Below are 20,426 nucleotides of genomic sequence, written 5' to 3' on the forward strand. Positions count from 1 at the left end.
TCCTTCGGCCCTTCTTCACTGGTAAATCCCTAGGCGGTTTTCCTTTGCCATTTTTCCTCCTCAGATAAGTGGGAAACTTGGAAGAGAAGGGGGCAGGGCGTGTCCCCACGTCTGCACTAACTACAATTGCTGGAATGAACGACTGGGTAACGGAGTGAGGATTCTGCGCCTCCTACACTAGGTCAACAACACTTAGCTGATGACGTGGCAAGACCCTGTGACTATTAACATCTGTTACCATAGTTCTCAGACAGGAAATCAGGTAGGTAATAGTACTTATGGAAACACAGGTTCTTATGACAGTGAAGTGAGGGAAGTAACAAACCTTGATGGGATAAGAAACTTACAAGTCATAAGAATTTCTTCAATGAAAAAGTTCTAATTGGTGACACTGTTAGAGTCTTGGGGGCCCCCTTCGCCAGCCGGTGCTGCGTGTCCTCTCTCTGGAGGCGCGGGGGCCCTGGATTCGGGGCAGCTCTGGGCACCGCCCGGCTCCCTCTCCAACCCGGGTGCAGGCTCTGGGCTGGGGTCCGGGTTGTCCCCTTTTGTTTTCTTCCTCATCCTCTTCTGGCTCTCCAGACCTACTATTTCCGAGTGTCTGGCCTGCTGCATGGCTGGCAGAGCCATGCCCATGCCGTGGGAGACAAACATGGATGGGTAAATGAGTCCAGGGGACACTCCTGGGATGAGAAACGGGTTAAAAGCCACAGGACTACTCGTAGTTATTGCGGGTTCGGCCTGATCGGAAAATGGACTAGGACCGGGCTTGTCTTCAGCTGACGTGTCCGTTTTGACATCGCGGCCGCTGGGCTGGTCTTCTGCAGTCTTTTCAGCCGCCGACGTGCCACTCTTCGTTGTGCTTGACAAAGGCGCTGGCACAGCCGAGGCGCAGGTGGTGGCCATGGGGGCGTTGAGGAGCCCCCCGACCCCAAACATCTGGGGCACGGCGGCCATCCCCGGCAGCACCATGGGCAGCATGCTCAACGTGCTCTTGACCTCTTCACCTGTGGGCATCGCTGCAAAGCTGGCCGGGAACCCCACCAGCCCCGTGAGGGGGATGCTGGGCATGTTTCTCATGTTCTGAAGTCCGACCAGGTCCATCCCAGCGATCAGGCCGTTCATGAACAGAGGCCCCATCCCGGAGGGGGAGTCCGCCACGAGGGCGGGAGCCTTCAGGAGCTCGCTCCGGGGCCGCCTGCCCCTCCGGCGGGGGCCTGAGTCTCGGAGAACAGGCTCAGGAAGGGTGTGATTGAACTTGTTTTCTGGGAGAAACCCCTGAAAAAGGACGAAGAGACACAAGATGCTGAAGGTTACTGGATGGTGGGTGAGAAGCTGGGGGCTCCTCACCGGCCTTTCCTGTCCGCCTGCCCACCCCGAGCTGCACAGCTCTGTGCCCCAAGGGCCTCTCCCTTGAGGCTGAGAGCCTGAAACCACCGAGCCACTTCCACTGTGCTCACGGCAGAGGGGCGCCCGCCCTGCGGAGCGGCTGCCGGAGCACTGGGAGCTGGAACCAGCCGAGACCTCAAGTCTTAGTCGAGACTTTTTTTTTTTTGTGGTACGCCGGCCTCTCACTGTTGTGGCCTCTCCCGTTGCGGAGCACAGGCTCCGGACGCGCAGGCTCAGCAGCCGTGGCTCACGGGCCCAGCCGCTCCGCGGCATGTGGGATCTTCCCGGACTGGGGCACAAACCCGTGTCCCCTGCATCGGCAGGCGGACTCTCAACCACTGCGCCACCAGGGAAGCCCCGAGACTTTTTTAAATCGAGGGATAACTGACATAATATTACAGTAGTTTCACGTGTAAAATGCAAAAACAACAAAAAAGGACAACTTCATGAGTTTCCGTGTCATCCTTGCACAGGGCTGTGCCAGTCTTCTCTGATTTGAGCGCGTGTGCTGCCGAGTCTGGCAGTCGAGACCTGCGGCTGCGACCCCTCGGCTAGACCCCACATTCGCCTCCCTCCTGACACAGGACGGTTTTTAACTGAAGCCACAAAGCAGGGCAGGAGGATGGGGCTTGGGAGCAGGAAGATCTCAGTCCTGACCTAAGCCCCCAGCTGTGGGGGCAGAGAGGACAATGGTACCTAAATTAGATCCTCAGAAGATGCCACAGGTCTCTGCTTAAGAGGCAGTCACAGCAGCAGGTGAGTGGGCGACACGGGTCAAGCTCTCAGCGGGCTGCGTGCACATGTGCACATCTCCCCTGACATGAGGAGCGGCTCAGATGCGCTGCTCCTCTCGGTAGTGAGGGTCTCAGCAGTGAGGGAACCTGGCCGTCGGAGGTGCTAACGAAGGGGGTAGTGATAATGGAAGAGCGGCAGGGCTCTCTGCTCTTTTTGGCAGTAACACGAAATAAGCATCTGCCCTGTGTCAGGCACTGGGCGACGGGCTCCGTGTGTAGGGTCTCAATTCGTCACCACGCCCACCCTACGAGTCGCTACTACTGTTACAGCCATTTTACAGGGAGTTCAGAGATTCATACACACGTGAAAAATGTGCACTTGGATGTTCCCAAGTCCCCAGGAATAATACTATTTTTGTGGTCTTATATTTGTCCTTCGAAGAATTTCCCAAAGAATATTAAAGAAAAACCAGGTCATCATGGGCAAAAAGCTTTACGATGGTGAACTTTGTTTGAGGAGAAAAGTCTTCTCAAAAGGCCTTGGTTTAGAAAAGCAGAAGAGGGAATTCCCTGGCAATCCAGTGGTTGGGACTCTGCACTTTCACTGCCGAGGGCCTGGGTTTGATCCCTGGTTGGGAAGGAATGAAGATCCCACAAGCCGCGCAGTGTGGCCAAAAAAAAAGAAAAGCAGAAAGGGAGAAACCTCTGGAACCGTCGTGTTTAGTCACCTTTCTTTCTCACAAATCGAGAAGGGCAGGATTTGCCCCCAGGGCACAAGTGGTGGGTGACAGAGGCAGCAAGAGCCCAGGCCCTGTGGCCCCAGCCCACCTGATTCTCACACGTGACCAGCCACCGTGCTTTGAAAGCTCGTTTGTCCTCAGCTGCTGCTTGGGTCAGGGGATGATACCTGGGGAGCAATTCCTGCCTGGTTCCTGTCTCTAAAGGGAGACCGGTTGGATGTGATGGATGGAGCCAGGCTAAAAGTATCATTTCTCACTGGTCTATCTTGAGCCCATCAGGGCAGATTGCCTCATTCTGGAGAGACCACAGCCTCAGGCCCCTGCTGGGAAGCCCACCTCAGCCCAGGGCCTGGCCATGGTAACCACCACTCGACTAACAGGCTTTCCAAGAACTGTTCCCTGTAGCCCAGCCACAGCCGAGAGCCAGGGGAAGGTCCCAGCTGTGTCTTTTCCCTTTATACTCCCAAATGCTCATCCTCACCCTCCTCATTACTCTCCAGTGGGAGGGCCTGTTTAATCTTAGAAGTCTTTCTGTTGGGAAGAAAAGGAACCTCGAACTTGATGAATAACGCTTCCATCTTCTTTTCAAACAATCTGCTATATATAAAGCAGACGTTCTTTAACATGCTTTATTTTGAGCTCATCAGGGCATCTGGAGCTGGAGAGCTCACTTCGGGCAAACTGCATCCTGCAGGACCTTTGTTTGGTCCCTTGGCGGCCTTGCTCACCAAGTTCAAGTCGCACTCCTCAGGTACCAGGATGCCCCACCCTTGTTGGGAACGACTGATATAGACAACGCTGGGCCCTTTCAGAGCCGGGAACTTGCCCAGAAGGCCCAGGCTGGCTGCCTGCCCCGCTTCAGAGCCGGGGAGCAGCAGCAGAAAGGCCCGGGTGAGGAGAACAGTGCTTCACCCCCAGCACAGTGAGGTGAGCTGGCAGAGGAGGTCGGCCCCACCTCTTCCTGCGGGTGCGAGCATCACCCTAGCCAGCCCGCGGCTGCCGGCCCAGGGCCGATACCCCTCCCAGCAGCTTGGCGACCACACACCGCAGGCAAGGCGGGCTTTGGCAGCTCTCCTTCCTGGTAATTAATTACACCCTGGGAACAGACCTGCTTCCTCTTCCTGGGGAGGCTGGGGGGAGGGCAAGGAAAGGCAGATAAGAAGGGCAGACGCTCAGCAACGCTGCAGGCGTGGATGACCGCACGGGCACCCCAACCCTAGAACATCTTTCTTCACCAATACACGGCAGCATTTATTCCAAAGCCTGTGTGTTCCAGCTCTAAAACTTAACTCCTGGGCGGAGGCAGAGAAGGAGGTGGTGACCAAAACCTACTTACTCCTCCCAGGAAGGTGACTAGGCTCGGCCAGCAAACATTCCCTGAGTGCAAAGAGGCCTAACAACCAAACGCAGTATGAGGACCCTGGTTTAAAAGTCCTACAAACAAAAGAAAGCAAAACAGAAACTAGCCCTGAAAGACATTTCTGGGACAAGTGGGGTAATTGGAATATGGGCTAGCTACAACATATTACTAATAATGACGTGTGTGATGGTGGTAATAGTGATGGGGGAAAACATTCTCAGGAGACACATGCTGAAGTATTTAGGGGTGACATGGCATCTCTGCAATTTACTGTCAAATGGCTCAGCAAGAAACGCAAAAACACCCCCCACTACACACAAGTATGTAAAACAAACATAACTTCACATATAAAATAAGAGGCATGTGCGTGTGCGTACACACATTTCATGATGAGCGACCACTATGTACTGGGCGGGCATCCTTTTTTTTTTTTGGCTGTGTCGGATCTTTAGTTGCAGCACGTGGGATCTTCATTGCGGTGCTCGGGTTTCTCTCTAGTTGCAGCGCTCGGGCTTCTCTCTAGTTGTGGCGTGTGGGTTTTCTCTCTCTAATTGTGGTGCATGGACTCCAGGGCACATGGGTTCTATAGTTTGAGGCACGTGGGCTCTCTAGTTGAGGCGGGTGGCCTCAGTAGTTGTAGCGCATGGGCTTAGTTGCCCTGTGGCATGTGGGATCTTAGTACCCCGACCAGGAATCGAACCCGGTCCCCTGCATTGCAGGACAGATTCTTTACCACTGGGCCACCGAGGAAGTCCCCCAGGGGGCATTCTTAAAGCTGAGTCCCGTGGCCTGACCCCAGTCTGTGTGATGCTGTCTGTGGGGCTTGGCTGCACACACGGCAGAAGAGGCTAAAGGCAGGAAGAAGTTCCTTGCGGGATCTGAATGTGTGTCTAGAAGAAGTGGTAGGGTGTCTAGGGGACCGACACAGAATGCAGCACACCCTAGAGGCTCCGGTCCCAGGAGGGGCCTCGGGAAGGCCAAGCAGTCCCGAGGACCAGGCAGACGCGTGCTTTCTGTTCAGGCCTTACTGCAGGCAAAGGACCCCGAGGCAGGGCCTGAGTTCATTTAACAAAGGAGGGAAAACTCACCTCTGGTAAGAGGCTGGCTCGGAAGGACAGCTCAGAAATGAGTGTTCTGGCAGGGGGTCAGCGTTTGCAGGGGGGTGATGAAGGTTAATTTCCAGAGAACATGAGGGAAATTGTTAGACGTGTGGAAAGAAATGAGACAGTCAAGGGGGAAACCACGTCCTTAAGCCAAGAGATCAGAGGCTCCACCAAGTAAGGACTGGGGTTGTCTCCTGACAAACGGAGAGCGGGGGGAGGGTGCGAGCGGGGCCGAGAGAGACAGAGGATGAGAACCGACGCGGAATCAGTCTGTACAGCACGAGCGGCTCTAAGGTGTGGGTTCCCGAGGATAAAGCAAGAGAGGGGGGCAAAGGGCAGCTTTTCTAGCGCGACAAACCTTCTAACCAGCAGTGGGCCCCAGCCATCCTCCCCGGTGGCCACCGCAGCGCGTGGGGATGGGCGAGGGCGGTGTTTGTCGGGCTGCTGGAGGAGTGACCCTCCAGGTGACCAAATCAGAGACAAGCTCCTTGGGAACATTAAGGAGCAGGAAATGACTAGGGTGGGTGGTCTCTTGGAATTAAAAAAAAGCAAGGGCATCCAGGAAATCCCCCTAAGAAGGGAATGCATACCCAGGAAAGCCGCAGCTGGCAGAGCGCTAAGGAAGGCGTTCAGGAGAGCCTGCGAGTTCAGAGGACGACCCAGGGAGGGCAGAGCCCCACGAGGATACTCAGAAGCGCCCTATTTGGGCAGAGCGCGCTTTGAGGAGGTTAAAAGCACATTTGTGTATCATTTGCCCAAGCTCAACACATTTTCAGGTTGAAATGTTACCGCCCCCTAGAGGTTACGAGTTTTCTATTCCAAATTTGTACTCATCTGTAAACTATAATTAACTCAGATTCGTTCCACTACAAGTATCTGCAGATGTCTTTGAAGTCGCTTCCAGGCTCATGATTCTATAATAGGAAGAGGGCAATGCTTGGAGTCAGCTGTTTTTCATTGCCAGCGAGGAGGGAATAGGAGGAAATGTCTTAAATGGTAGCCAGAAAAACTTTGATTGGAAAATGAAAATTTCCAGTAATGAAGTTCGTTAAACACTGGAAACAGACTCCTGATAAGGGTTAAAAGGTATTTTTCCCTGAACTGTCTAAAATGGGGGGTGGGGGGAGAGCATGGGGTGGGGGAGCGGGTTGGGAATCAGGCTTTGGGAATGGTTTAAGTACAGACTTAACCCAAAAGTTTCAGAGGTAAAGGTTGAAAACAAACGACCACGGAGGCCATGCTGCTGGTGAAAACACCCCAACACCACTTATCACTGCTTATCAACCTCCTGTGCAGCTCCTGGTCCCCCTGGTAAGGTCGCCTGGTTACCGCCTTCCCTGCTGGAGCTTTCTCTCTGAGTCTGTAAGACCCGGCTCCACCGCGATGTCCGTATTCCTTACCCTCAGGCCTGGCTCCTTGGGGACAGCAGGAACCCTCTCTTCCCCACTCAGGGAGTTGACGTCTAATTTTCCAGTATCCTTACAGCGTGGCCTCCTCTGCTTGGGTTTGTCTGAAAAATTCTAGGAGGTAAATGGAAACCAACATTACAAAACATTCTGCCACAGATTCTTCTGATGAGGGTGGTGCCTCTCAGCTGGTTTTGCTATTTTCTCGCTCATGGCCCTCTGCACAGGACCCGTCAGGTTAGGCTGAAGGGAACAGCCCCTTGGCCCTCAGCCAGGCTCTGTCCTTGAAGCCACAGTGTTCCTGCAGCAAGCCGGAAGACAAGTCTCCTGTGGGGGCCTCCCAGCCCTCCAGACCAGAGCCCCTGGCTGACCCACCAGTTTCCCAGGGCACCGCTTCCTCCGCTTTCCCCCTGATCACTGTCTCGGATTCTCTCTTCACTGCTCCCTACTTGGTGGGCTCCGTCTGTCTCTGGAGGGTGTGCATCTGTGAATGCATCCTTCTCCTTTCCTTGAGAGCTTTCTCCTGCCACGTCTTACTAATGAGATGTACCCAGGACAAAGGTGGTGGTGGGGTTGACGTGCAAACGAGAAACAAAAAACCAAGAGAAGATTTCGGTGCTCAGGAGCCCTCTCCTCCAGATTCTTAGTCTGAGGGACTGAGGGCAGAGGCAGTAAGGGGAACTGAGGACAAGTTCCTGAGCAGTAACTGAAACTAATCCATCACCTCAAAGTGGCGAGGCAGTAACTTGAAAAGAATACACAGGAACATTTCCGCAAAGTGGCGGCGCTTATGCAACCTAAAGAATTCTCTGTGAGCTCATGAATGGGATCATTTGGGGGAAGGGAGGGCTGAGCTTGGGCAAGTTCTGACCTCGTAAGATTTCCACGTCTACTTTCCGCCATGGCATTCTGATCTGGGCTGTAATTTCTGTTACTGGAAAACGTAGCCAGAATTTAAACTGTTTTTCTCCACTTTACAATGATGTCCTCAGTGGACACCGACTGCTCTCAGGCTTCCTGGTCCTCCTGGCCCCCCCTCAGCATCTTCGTGTCAGAGACGGCACCGACACACACTCACCGCGCCAAAGCCAGGGACCTCGAGGGGGCAGTCAGCCTGCTGCCGCAGCCAGTCCAGCAGGCTCTTGCTGGGAATGGCTTTCTCAGCCTGGCTGCCGGCTCCCGGGGCCGGCTCCGGGGTTGAGGTGGCAGGCACTGGCCCTTCAGGAGGGTGTGAGGTGCTCAGGGGGGCCTGTCCTGGGTCTTCGTGGACCTCCTGGATGAAGGGAAGACAAGTACGTGCAGTTCGTCACGACAGAATGAAAACTAGTTTCTCAAAGGAAAACACATATGGTGCTGTTTGCATCTTCCCACCAGAACATGACTCTGCCTGTGCCTGACTACGAAGCCCCCCCCAGAAGCTCCTGACGTGTCGGGCGTTCCCTCCACCCGACGGCTCCTCTCCCCTCTCGTCTCCGTGGTAGACTTCCGTACCATCCTGTCTGCTCAGGTTCCCTCTTGCCGCCTCTGTCACCGTCACTGACAGTCCTGGCGACAATGGCCACCCCGCTCCTCTCCCCCGTAGCACTCGTCACAGGTTTTCCCACAGCAGAAAGTACCATACTGCAGCTGCCTTACCTAGTTCTCTCTCAGCACTGCCAAAGCCTGTCTTACTCATCTCTGTATTCCCAATGCCTATATGGGGTCTGCTGATAAAGTACAATGTCAGTGCTAAATAAATATCTGCATAATAAATTTTTCAAAATACTCTGAGGCCAAGGAAAAAAGTTTCACTTCTTCCATTGGAATTCTACAATCATTATAGGAAAACTGGCTTTGCACCTCTAAAAAATGAGACAACCTTCGTATAGACTTGGAGGATTGGACAGGGCAAGAACCTGCCATTTCAGCTTCCCAAATTATATAGAAAGTCTAAGAGGGAAACATATACCAAGCGATAGAGCGGAGCTCTCTGGCTCTAGAGAACCAAGTCCTTGGTTTGGTTCCCTGATCTGCCATTTACCACCTGGATAATCTTGGGCAAATTATTTAATGCTTGTAAGCCTCAGTTTGCTCATCTCCAAAATGGGAATAGTAACAACACCTTCACAGGGTTTTTGTGAAAATCACACAGGACAATCATGTAAAACCCTGAATGCAGTGCCTGGCAAAGGCACTCAATACTGTTCATTATTACTCCTTTTCAAGTAAGAAAACATGAAACGTGATTCCTGTTTCGGAGCTCAAAATTCAATAAATGGGAAAAATCAAAATACAAACAGAGAAGTCAGTGGTCTTTGACACATTAAACAAAGTCTGAGGGGACTTCTCTGGACCAGGTGTGCAGTTTCTGCCCTTTTCTGTTGTTTACAAGGATCTCTGAGCTGAGAACACCTTAGTGTGACCTCAGGAAGCCTCACAGCGACCCTCTGTGGTAGAAGCTGCAGCCCCCTCTTTACAGAGGAGCAAAGGGGGGCGGCTCAAGGTGGCCAGCAGGTCAAGCAGCAGAGCCAGGATTAATGTTCAGGACGTCCTGACCCCCAAATCCCAGCTCCTGGAAAGCGCACTGACCTGGAACAACGCTGTTGCAAACACAGCCCTGCTTCTGCTTTACTCTTTGGATCACCAGTGGCTCCAAGACACTGGAGGCTGGGCTGTTACTGTGTGAAATGGTGAGACCTCCTGGTTCGTTTTTCCAGGTTGCATGCAGGTTAAGGGCCCTCGATGGACTAATACCTATTTCTAAAAGAGACTGAGAGCAACTGATGACGAGAAGATAAGCAGGACAATTGAAATAGGGATAAAAGATCCATAATCAGAAAGTGTTGTGTCTGAGGAAGAAGGGTTTGTTGCTCAGTGTACAGAGGTCAGTGTTTGTACTTAGTGGCTCATATACCCACCAAGATCCCCGCCTGGAGTGTCGGCTCCTTCAGAAAGATGAGGTCCACGCCTCCGTCTACATGCTTCCGCCTCCCTCTCCGCCTCCTGGTGGCAGCGTCATCTCTCCTGAGGCTTCCGTTGACGATCTGTCCAGTCACTGGATGGATCAGGCCGGCTTGCAGAATCCCAGACAAGTCCATGCCAAGGGCTCCTTGAAGTGAACCGATAGCCCCAATCTTAGGGGTGCTGGCGCTCACTGGGAAAGGGGATGTGGCCCCCGGGGACCCCTCCGATGGGCAGGAGAGGTCTATCGCTGACTCTCCGTGCCAGCCGTTGAGGACGATGGGGGGGTGCCCGTGGGTGGCGGGGAACTGCTCCAGGCCCCGGGTCTTTGCGTCCCTCTCCACCTCGAACTCATAAGGACGCCTGTGCTTCTGTTCATCCTTTGTGAATACCGAAGCCAAGAAGCTCTCCTGCGAACACACACATGTGGCAAGAGAGGTTTGAACGCCACCTCTGTGGCTGAATGCCAGCTCTTTCTAGGCCCCATTTCCTTGGGGCTAGTAATCATCTTCTCAGAACTTCTTCTAACTCAAACCTTCTCAAACTTTACTACTAAATCACCTGGACAGCTTGTTAGAATGCAGATTCAACTTCAGCGGGCCTGAGATTCTCTGTATTTCTAACAAGTTCCCAGATGCTGTGAAAGCTGCTAGTCCATGAACTATACACCTGGAATTGCAAGATCATAGTTTAGGGAATCTCAACCTCAGCTGTACATCAGAATCAACTGGGAAGTTAAAAAAAAAAAAAAAGCCAATATCGAGTCTACAGCCTGGACCAATTCAGTCAGAATCCGGAGCTTCTCAAGGTCCCCAGCGGAGTCCAGTGAGCAGCTGAGAGTGAGAGCTAGTGTGCTAATAACCACGCGTCCTTAAACTTGACGTTTGAGTCTATAAACCACAAATAAAACGCATGCCTGCTTTGACTCCCCTCATTTTTATCTGCTGCCACCGTTCTCAGTCCTCGAGTGTTGAACATCCCGATCCGTTCACGCCTCCCCTTCCTCATACAGTCATCAGTCATCACGACATGCCAGCCAACTCCCCCCCTTTCTTTGGAGCCACTCTGCCACTAAGCTGGTCTAGAACTTATCTCTTCCTCAGATGCCCACCTGCCTCCCAGCCCTGGAGGCACAGCCCCTCCCTGACCCCCATCCCCCATGAACCTGCACACCACTCCCGTTGAGGTGCAAACACACTTCCATCACGCACTTCCCCGCTCCAAAACTGCAGCCTCTGCCGCCTACAGGATAAAATCCAGACTCCGCAAAGAACACTAATGGCTTGACCCCCCAAAAAAGAAAGAAAAAAATTCCTATCCACTCAGTATTTGTTGAATGAATGACTCAATTAAGAAGTGCAAAGCGTCCTCCTCCTTTGTTTCAAGGTCAAGAACATTCTTACAGCCTCACCTTCTGCATCTGGGCCACCAACGCTGCGCCACTGCTGAAGACGTGTTCTGATGCCTCTGGCTCTGAAAGGCTGCTGCGGGGACCAGCGCCGCTGGTTAACACGGGGGTGGGCAGTGCGGCCGAGGGCTCATACTGCTGGTTGGAGGGCCACTTCCCCTTTAACACCACATGGCAGATGTTATCCAGGCGGTTGATTATCACGCGATCCTATAAAAAAGAACAAAAGCTCTGAGGAATGAGTACCAAGTTACCCAAATTCACAAAATCCCTTGAAATCAAGTGGCAAGTTTTTTAACCAGAAGGAATTGCTTAGAAAAGGGCGCACACAAATGGACTCACTTTACAAGTCTTAAAAGAAATGGTATCGTCTGGACAATGAAGATTAAAAGCCACAGCGCTGTAAATACGAAGATACGCTGACACTTCTGTCTTATAGTCAAATTAGGTGCATATATCTTTAATGTCACATAACTAGTACCTTTTAAAGATACTAAACATTTGTCTGAGTCTGCTTCTCAGAAATATTCTAAAAGGTTTAAAGGAAAGGAGTCAAAGCTGAGGATGCTCTGGGACGTACCTTTGGCCACTCGGAGAAGGAATAGAGGGTTTTCTCCTGGAGCAGCTGCGCGATGGTGGGAGCCCGAGCCTCCTGCAGGTTGTCCCCGAGGTCCCCTGCGATGCCCGAGGTCGAGTTCTTGCTCTCCTCCTCAGAGTATTTCCCTGGATAATCTAGGAAGAAAGGTTAAAGGTTAAAAAAATGAATTAGGCGCTCCGGAGATACTAGTGATCTGAAAGATGAGGACGTCTGATCTTGTTTTTTAATTAGCCCAGCGTGTGCTCATTTATTTTAAATTGAATTATTAATTACCATGCTTTCTATTTCCAGAAGCACTCTATCGGTTAAGCCATAAAGGCACAACCTGCTCTAGGGCTACCCATGCAAGTCATCCAGTAAGAGTCTGCATCCACAACCAAACAACAACGACGACGACGAAGGACCGCAAAGAGGCTTTCCCGTTTGGTGCAGTGGATGAGAGGCAAGTGAACATTATGCTCTGATACAGAAGTGGGGATAGTGTAGGAAATGTAACACAGCAAGAGGCTGGTATTAATGATGAAGGAAGAAAAGTCCTGAAACTTACAACGAAGGTAAAATAGACCTGATTTATATAAAAAATGATGCAAAGAAACCTAGAACGTTTTAAGTATGTCACTGATGGAAAGAAATGGAAATGCCACACATTCTTTCAGTCTTCAGTGGTGAATGTTTACTATTACTTGTGAAATGGATCTTCAAAGATCCACTGAACGGAGATGACAGGGAATGAACTGTGTGTAGCATAACGTCCAGGAAAAGTTGTGAACCTCCTTCGTGGTGAAAGGACACGGAACGTCTATCCTCTGAAACGTGGTGGTCTCACTTTTGACTGTGCAACAAGTCTCCCAGGGGGCCCGCAGAGACCCCCCCACCCCCCACCCCTCACCAGGAGCAGGGCCTTGCTAGGCCAGGGAATTCAAGGATAAACAAGACAGATGTGGCCCTGGCTTTCTAGGCTCTTACAGCTCCATGAGCGAAAGACAGTTGGGAAAATGCACTAATTATAAACGAATAGTTACAATTATAAACCAGGGTGAGGGCCATAAAGGGAAAGAAACAAGGTGTCATGATAGGGAATAAGAGGGAAAAACCGACTGGTAGAAGGGAAAGCTGGTAGAGAGGACCTCTCAAAGGAGAGACCACCCAGGAAGATGAGGAGGCAGTGGGGAAAATGAGGCGGAGGGGCAGGATCATCCGGAACATGCTGGGCTCTGCAGGCCAGGACAGAAAATTTGAGTTTTATTCTAGATCCAATGGGGAGCACCGCTGAAAGGCTTTAAGCAGAAAAGCTGAACTTAAATTTTAAGAAAAAAGCGGAATGCTGTGTGAGGGAAAACCCTGGAGAAGGAGCCAGGAGCCCGGGCACTGGCCCTGACAGCTGTGCCAGTTACTGCTCCTTCAGCGGCCGAGCTCCATCCTCAGAAATAGGGCAACCCCCTCTGCCTCACCTCTCCCACATCTCATGTGTGGAGGAGACCGCTGGGGTCTGTCAAAGCGTCTTTAAAAGCACTGGTGCTAGGGACACCCCCCCGGCCGAGTGTGCGCGATGCTCACCAAAGCCTATCAAGTTCACTGCTGTCTCCCAGCCCAGCCCAGCTGGATGCCACGGCCACCAGAGGAAGTCCAGGCCAGCACAGCTCTCCTCTAGCCCATCCTCACTGGACTGTCTACATTGCCCAGGACTGAGTACTCGCTGATTTCCCCCACAACAGAGTTCCAAGAGCAATGTATACATGTAATTCCACACGTGGCAGGGACCCTTCATGGCCTGGGGCAAGGTCTGGGCTGGCTCTCCTGGGTCAGCTGGGGCCACAGGCCGATGAAGCTCCTTTCAGTTCAGTTTCTATGTCCTCAGCTTGGCTGGTGTGTACATTTTAATTTGGGTTCAAAACCTTTCCCAAGTTATCACGAGGCTAAAACCAAAGGTGGGAGTTCAGAAATAAAAAGGAAGTGGGACAACCCAGGGCAGGGTTTCCCTCTTTAGATGAAGTCACTGCCTGGGGGGAGGGGCCGGCCTGCCTGAATCCCTGAGCATCACTTGGCCCCTGGCACCAGGCCAGGCACCTACAGGGTATTTTTTGTTTTTTTGACAAGGATAAATAGAACTATCTTTTGTTCACCCTAGTATGTCCTCTTGGGTCTGAGGACATAAAGACAACAGTGAAAAAGTTAAGACCCATTTGTTGTTGCTCAGGATCTCTAATCACTGTATTCATATCCCTGCAAAGCATATACAAATCTCAGGGTCACCTAGATTAACATTTTAAAATCCCTTCCCTACCTAAGATTTCCCTATTTAAAAAGATCAAATCTATCTGCATTTTTTATTGAGTGGCATGTAATTTGGTTATTCTTATTTCTGTTGAGTTACTTAAAGGAATCTCAACCCAGTGCACCGACATTACAACACAGGGTTTTGACAAACACGTGAATAAACGGCACAGTCTTTGCTCACCTTAATAAAGATCACGTTTATTTGTATTTTTGTGGCGTTCCTGAAACATTACCTGCACCTCCGTTAAACTGCAGGTTCTTGGCGTTCCCTGGCTGTTCTACTTTAACCCAGTTTGTAGCACTTTACCTGGTGGAAGAATGAATTCCTTCCCCTCAACACTGTATCTGGCATCTATCATATAACAGCACACAGCCCCTGCCCAAATCATGCAGCTGACACAGCCAAGGTGCTACGATCGTCTACAATCATCCTCAGATTTCTGGAATGATCAGAGTTAAGCTACTCTGCCTCATTTCAGACCAAGGCCTGTGACCTTCGCTTTTAAACAACACGGTGAGTGTAAGCAGGTCCCTTGCAGAATCTGTAAAACCCTTAACACGCCCCCCCGCCAACACACTCGCCCTCCCTGTCTTGCGAGAACTGGCTGATCCAAAATACAAGATCCCACACACTGTACCTTGACTCTGGCAGTTCCCGTCTCTATCATAATCGTCTTTACTCTCAAAATCCACGTCTTCCGCCTTGAGTTCACTGCCTTCGAGATATGTAGGGAAACCTTGTTTCCCTTCTGCACTTTCTTTCCAGGGTTCTTTCAAAAGTTCATGCTTCACCTGAAACAGTTCTGGCGGAACAGTGGTGAGCTCGCCCCCCATTGTGACATTATTGGCTTTGCTTTTGTAGGGGTCTGGGTTGTAACCCTGGGGTTTCTCCACTTCAAACTGGTCATTCTCGAGGCCGTGCGTCCACCTCTCCATGTGTTTGCAGTGACACTGACAGGCTGCGGGAAGAAAAGTGCCCTGCGGTCCAGGATGCTGGCTTCTGGCCGCCAGGTTTCCTTTCTTGGCTTCGTCCACAAGAAAGCCACTGCGGCTCTTCTCCCCTGCCATACGAGCAGTGGGCTCGGTAAGAGGCGACAACTCCGGCCTTTCCCGCGTGCCTGCGGCCAGGTCTAGGTTTTCCTCCTCATTTTCCTCCTCTTCCTCCTCCTCATCACTGTGGTTCCGACCCAAAATCAATTTACTTTCTAAACTTTTGCATTCTAATAAATCAATTAACTGCTGATCTGATGACAGGTTTCTTTTGGAGTCATAGACACTCAGATTGCACATGTCAACAAACCCGCTCTCATTTCCTTGGTCCAAGGAAGGGGAGGCTGTGCATTTGGTTTCCAGCTGCCCAAGGCTTTCAGGTCTCTGCCCTGCCTCGCTGCAGCAGAGTTCCTCTTCCTGTGAAAGAGACACCAGCAAATGTTTTCCATTTTTAATGTTCATTTGAGCTACTCCTGCTTCTAATGTATCCATAAAAGAGGGGCCTGAGGCTATTTCTGCCTCGTGGCCACCAGGCTGGAAGTTCCCATCTCTGCTGGTTGCGAGAGCCACGGCGTCTTGTCTGGATTCGGTATTGGTACCTGGGCTCTCCAGAAAAGAGAGTGGCTCCTGGCTTAGTGCTTTCTTACCATACATCATGCTCTCCAAGGACTCGGGCAGCAGACTCTCATCATGGGTGATGGAAATGACATCCTGAACTTTAGAAATAAAGTTTTCACAAGTCATGTCAGATAAGCTGCCCCGAGGTGGACCAAGATGATCATCCCTACCTTCTGTTTTCACTAGATTCTCAGGTTCATTTTCAAGGGACTCGGAAGTCCTGCTCATTTGAGTATACGCAAGAGATTCATACAGTTTGGAGTTGGTCTGGTAAAGGCAACAGAGACTCCCTGGAGCCCGGGGGTCGGTTCTTTTGTGTTGGGCATAGTTTCTGTAGGCGTCCAGGAAGGATAGCTGGGGGTCGGTCATGACGTAGTAGTCGGTGCGGTTCAGCCCGTGCTTGGCGGTGCCAATCAGCAGGTCCCGATCGTGCTTTCCACACTCCCACCAGACGGGGAGGGAGAGGCTGGGCCTGCAGAGCTGAAGGCGCTCGTGCAGCTGAGGACACTGCAGCACTTGCTCCCGGACCTTCCGCAACAGTTCAATGCGGTACAGGGTTCTCGCGGCCCGCTCTTCAGTGATGGGTTCAACGCAGATGCTGGGATCTGGGGGGCCTGCAAAGGTGAACACAGAGCCTGTCACTTAAGGTGGCCCTTGGACACTTCCTGCCCACCTGAGCGCCTGCATCTTTGATCTTATAGTTTGACTCCCTGGGTCCTCAGCAAGGCAGGGCCTTAGTGGTCCCACTAAACTGAAAAGCTGAAAGAGAAGGGAAGGTTTTTATGAAACATGGACAGACCAGTGAAGGTGAAAGAAGAGCCTGAAAACTCCAGTTCGGGAAATATTAGTTCCCGGTCAATAAGCATGGACTAGGTACCTTCTAACTAGGTACTTTATGGCTGTTATTTAGTCCTCACAAGAACTCTATGCTATACCATCATTATCCTTGTGTAAGGATGAGGAAGGAGCCTCAGATAAGCAAACTTGCTCAAGGTGGCAGAAACAGGACTCCAGTCCAGGTCTTGTCAGCATGACTCCAAGGTCCAGATCTTTCCGATCTATGCAGCTCCCTGGCTTTAATGACAACAGCCTAACTGTGCCACAGGCGGGCAGAAGGCAGGGTGTCTGTACATGGTGCCGCCAGCCCAGAACCCACACTGAATAGGCTCAACATTTGTTTCAGTTTTCCCAGAATACAGTCATACGGTCCAGAGCGAGTTAATCTATGAGTACGAGACTGAAGAGGGACAAGGAGGAAGCTGCTGCAAATTACAACCAGGAAGAAATTTCTTAGAAAAGGTCTCTAGTGGAGCCCAGGGAGTTTAAATGACAGCCACTAGTTTTCCATAGCTACAAGTCAACACATGAGAAAACATTTAAGATTTAATCTAAGGAAAGTGCAAAGCTCACAGTGGGATAATTCTCTATGAGACTTAAAAAAAAAAAAAAAAGCATACTTTGGAAAAGGTAATTAATAGTAGTTTCTTAATATTTCTGTCACATTTTAATCTGAATTTCAATTTTCGTTGGAATCACATCATTTTGGGAGAGAGATTTTATTTTATGAGGGTGGACCCAATTAGAAGTCCGTGGATTTGTGAAAACCCACTGGTCTTTACCTGAATTCTTCACGTCGGCTCCGCGTCTATAGTTATACCTAACTCTGTACCTTGAAAATAAGCACGTTCTCTCCTTGTCCCACCTGGGATATAGTGACAGAGACTGTCCTCACCACCATCCTTCCAGGCTGGCAGACGACAGACGTGGCGGCACATGGCCACGAAGCTATAGAAATAGTGTTCCAGGCTCTCGTCCGACTTCTTGTCCAAACGGGAAATGATGCGAAACTGCGTCCAGTCAAAGGTTTTCTTTTCTTGATCATAAACGACACCAAAGGAAGACACTGTTCTGTAGAAGTCTGCTTGCTCTCTCCTAGTCCACCTAGAGAGGGAATCAGAGAAGGAGAGTGAGCTATTTTCTTTCTTTCTTTTTTTTTTTTTTCCCAGTTAAAAAAAGCCAACAACTACTTACTGAGCACCTACTTGGGAGAGCCCAGGAAGTCAAGAGAGCAGGCAGAGCAGGTCTATTTTACTGTTTATTTTTTTTTTTTTTTTTTTTTTTTTTTTTTTTTTTTTTTTTTTTTTTTGTGGTACGCGGGCCTCTCACTGTTGTGGCCTTCTCCCGTTGCGGAGCACAGGCTCCGGATGCGCAGGCTCAGCAGCCATGGCTCACGGGCCCAGCCGCTCCGCGGCATATGGGATCCTCCCAGACCGGGGCACGAACCCGTATCCCCTGCATCGGCAGGCGGACTCTCAACCACTGCGCCACCAGGGAGGCCCTACTGTTTATTTTTATTCAGGTTGACTTGGGTGGAGGGGCTTATAACAAAGCAGCCCCTCAGCCTCTACCACCACCTTCAAATCACGTGTGCATACTTGAGATCTTAATTCGCCAATTTTATTTTATTATCATTATTATTTTTGGCCGTACTGCACAGCATTTTTTGGCCATCCTGAGCAGCGGGATCTTAGTTCCCCGACCAGGGATTGAACCTGCGCCCCCTGCAGTGGAAGCGTGGAGTCCTAACCACTGGACCATCAGGGAAGTCCCCTTGATTCATTAATTTTACAAATTACCTAATTCATTTCCTCTTGTGGGAGATAAAGATTTTAATTTAAAAGTACTCTATATGCTTAAACGTTCTGCCATACGACAACAGAGAATCACAGAATTCTGGAGGGACCTTTCAAGCCCTTAAATTCACTTCCTTCATTTTACAGAGGGAGACACTGGTCCAGAGCAGGGAGGAGACTCCCTCAGCCACCCACCTCCCTGACTCCCATCTCACACTGGCTTCCTTCCTGGTCTCAGGTAGGCAGGTTGCCCACAACAATCATCTTTCCTAGGACACGAAGGTTCTCTAGATTTTATATCCTGCAGGATTAAGATAATGACTTATGGAAAATGGATTATTATATACCACTGTAGTCTTCACCAGGGGCTCTTGGGCACGGTACTCGCCACCCCCAGAGGCAGTGAGCTAGGAGAGGGGTGAGAGGGTAAGTGGAAGAGTGAGAAGCAGGGAAGGAGGGGCTCTGGTTCTCTCTTTGGAGCTAGATGGGAGAAATCTACTCCCCCAATTACCAAATTTCATAAAGTCACGAGTATACAGAAGTATCAATAATTGAATTCACTATGTGGTATTCTTTTAATTCACTGCATGTTACATCAAAAGGATGGAGAGATATAAAGACTCAAAGAACAGCAGCTTTGTTGATTTGCTCTCCTGGCATCATTCTTAGCCTGTGTGGCCTTAGGCAGCCATTTTTACCTTAATTCTCAGATGGGCAAGTAACTCCTTCCTTCTGGGCTGGCATTTTATGGTACTTATTGTTCTCAAAGGCTTGATAAGGACTGTTGGCTACAATAAGACAACTTCAATGCACACTATTCACTTTGCTGCTGAAAGAATATGATCTGATACATGCTAGTGTGGTGTTTAAATCACATCCCCAGAGACTGGGGTCCAACTTAGGGAAGAGGGTAAGGTTGGAAAATCACACAAGTCTGGGAACTGTGAACAGAGGGTGTCCTAGATATCACCAGACTCCCCAGTCAGCACGAAAACACCACTGCAGTTGGAGGCTGGATTTAATTCACTCTAGAGACAACCTGACTCTATATGAGAACACTGGACACACCTGCCCCCCAGCTGTTGGGTTCCCTTTGTCACCTTTACCCAGTGCGCAGCTCAGCACACCCTTTTGGCCACTGGCTTTTACCTCTTTTGGGCTTCCTTGTTGATGAGATCCATCTCTGAGGACCTCCGGAACATCTCTTCCTGGACCCAGTATCCCTGGTTTCCTGGTCCCAGGATTTCAGGTCGGCAGAGCTCCTTGCGGTTACAGCGCTGGTAAATGGTGACCAGGCGTCGGAGACGAGCTGTGAGTGCAGACGAAACTGGCCAGGGTGATTTGTCTGGGTCGGAGCCATCCTGGGCTTCAAACATCAGTGAGGATATTAGTATTTACAAACAGAACTAAACAAAGGCAACTGGGTTTTTTGGTTGTTGTGCTTCCCCTTCGTTTAAAGAAAACTAAAGCTGACTCAGTAACTTAATGGAAGTAGCTGCTGTTCAACAATCAGCTCGGGAACTAGGCATAGCTGGAAGGGCTGCAATTGCACTTTAGAATTAGCTTTAGGTATGGTGGGTTCTGCTCTCTCTCCAGTACAAATGTGCCCGTCTGTGGGGGCAGAACTGACTCAAGGGCCTTGCTCTAAGGCATCGGCTTAAGTGGATGCTCTGTGGCCATCTCCATTTAGAACTAGGGGCTTTTGTGTAGCTGGGCCTTCCAAACATCAAAGCCTCCGTTAAGTTTGAATTCAGAAAAACAAACAAACAAAAGAACAAACCAAATACCCCTAACTTTTCTCAAAAGAAAAAAAAAAAAATCACTGAAACCACAATTCCTTTTTATCTTTCAGACTCCATCCTGACTTCATTTCACTGTTGAATTCAGTGCCAGGTGGAGAAAGCTGGCCAGAGCCACATTAACGCTCCCTGTGTGACTCCCGCAGAGTTTGATGAAGGTCAACTTAATTGGCTTTTAAAAAGAGCCTCCTTAAAAAGCAGCATTTTTTTCTTTTTTATTACACATGAACTCCAGGATAACTACAAACAGGGACCTTACTTTCCTTTGCCTTCAGAAGGACACAGTCTCACCTGCCCGGCTGTCATCCTTCTTTTCACCAAAAATGCCATCACCTCCATCACTGGAACTTTCCTAGGGATAAATGAAGTCATGCTGTCAGCAAAAATGCAGCTCTGAAGAGGCCAACTCAGAAACCCAGTCCCTACACAGAAGG

General features: G+C 50.4%; 1 protein-coding gene across 1 annotated transcript in view; it reads right to left on the minus strand.

Moving 5' to 3' along the window:
- Positions 1-378: 378 nt before the first annotated feature.
- The window catches only part of CHD6 (chromodomain helicase DNA binding protein 6), a gene marked incomplete at its 3' end in the record, with an annotated part of 225,047 nt that continues 204,999 nt past the window's right edge, over positions 379-20,426 (minus strand). The window contains exons 28-37 of the mRNA XM_079719317.1: positions 20,284-20,344; positions 19,343-19,559; positions 17,293-17,501; positions 14,591-16,174; positions 11,658-11,809; positions 11,081-11,287; positions 9,627-10,079; positions 7,808-8,002; positions 6,724-6,843; positions 379-1,275 (exon numbers count right to left, since the gene is read on the minus strand). Coding sequence (XP_079575443.1) covers positions 379-1,275; positions 6,724-6,843; positions 7,808-8,002; positions 9,627-10,079; positions 11,081-11,287; positions 11,658-11,809; positions 14,591-16,174; positions 17,293-17,501; positions 19,343-19,559; positions 20,284-20,344 — 4,095 coding nt within the window. The remainder of the gene's footprint in view (positions 1,276-6,723; positions 6,844-7,807; positions 8,003-9,626; positions 10,080-11,080; positions 11,288-11,657; positions 11,810-14,590; positions 16,175-17,292; positions 17,502-19,342; positions 19,560-20,283; positions 20,345-20,426) is intronic.

Source organism: Hyperoodon ampullatus (genome assembly GCF_949752795.1).
Source record: "Hyperoodon ampullatus genome assembly, chromosome: 14".
Taxonomy (NCBI): domain Eukaryota; kingdom Metazoa; phylum Chordata; class Mammalia; order Artiodactyla; family Ziphiidae; genus Hyperoodon; species Hyperoodon ampullatus.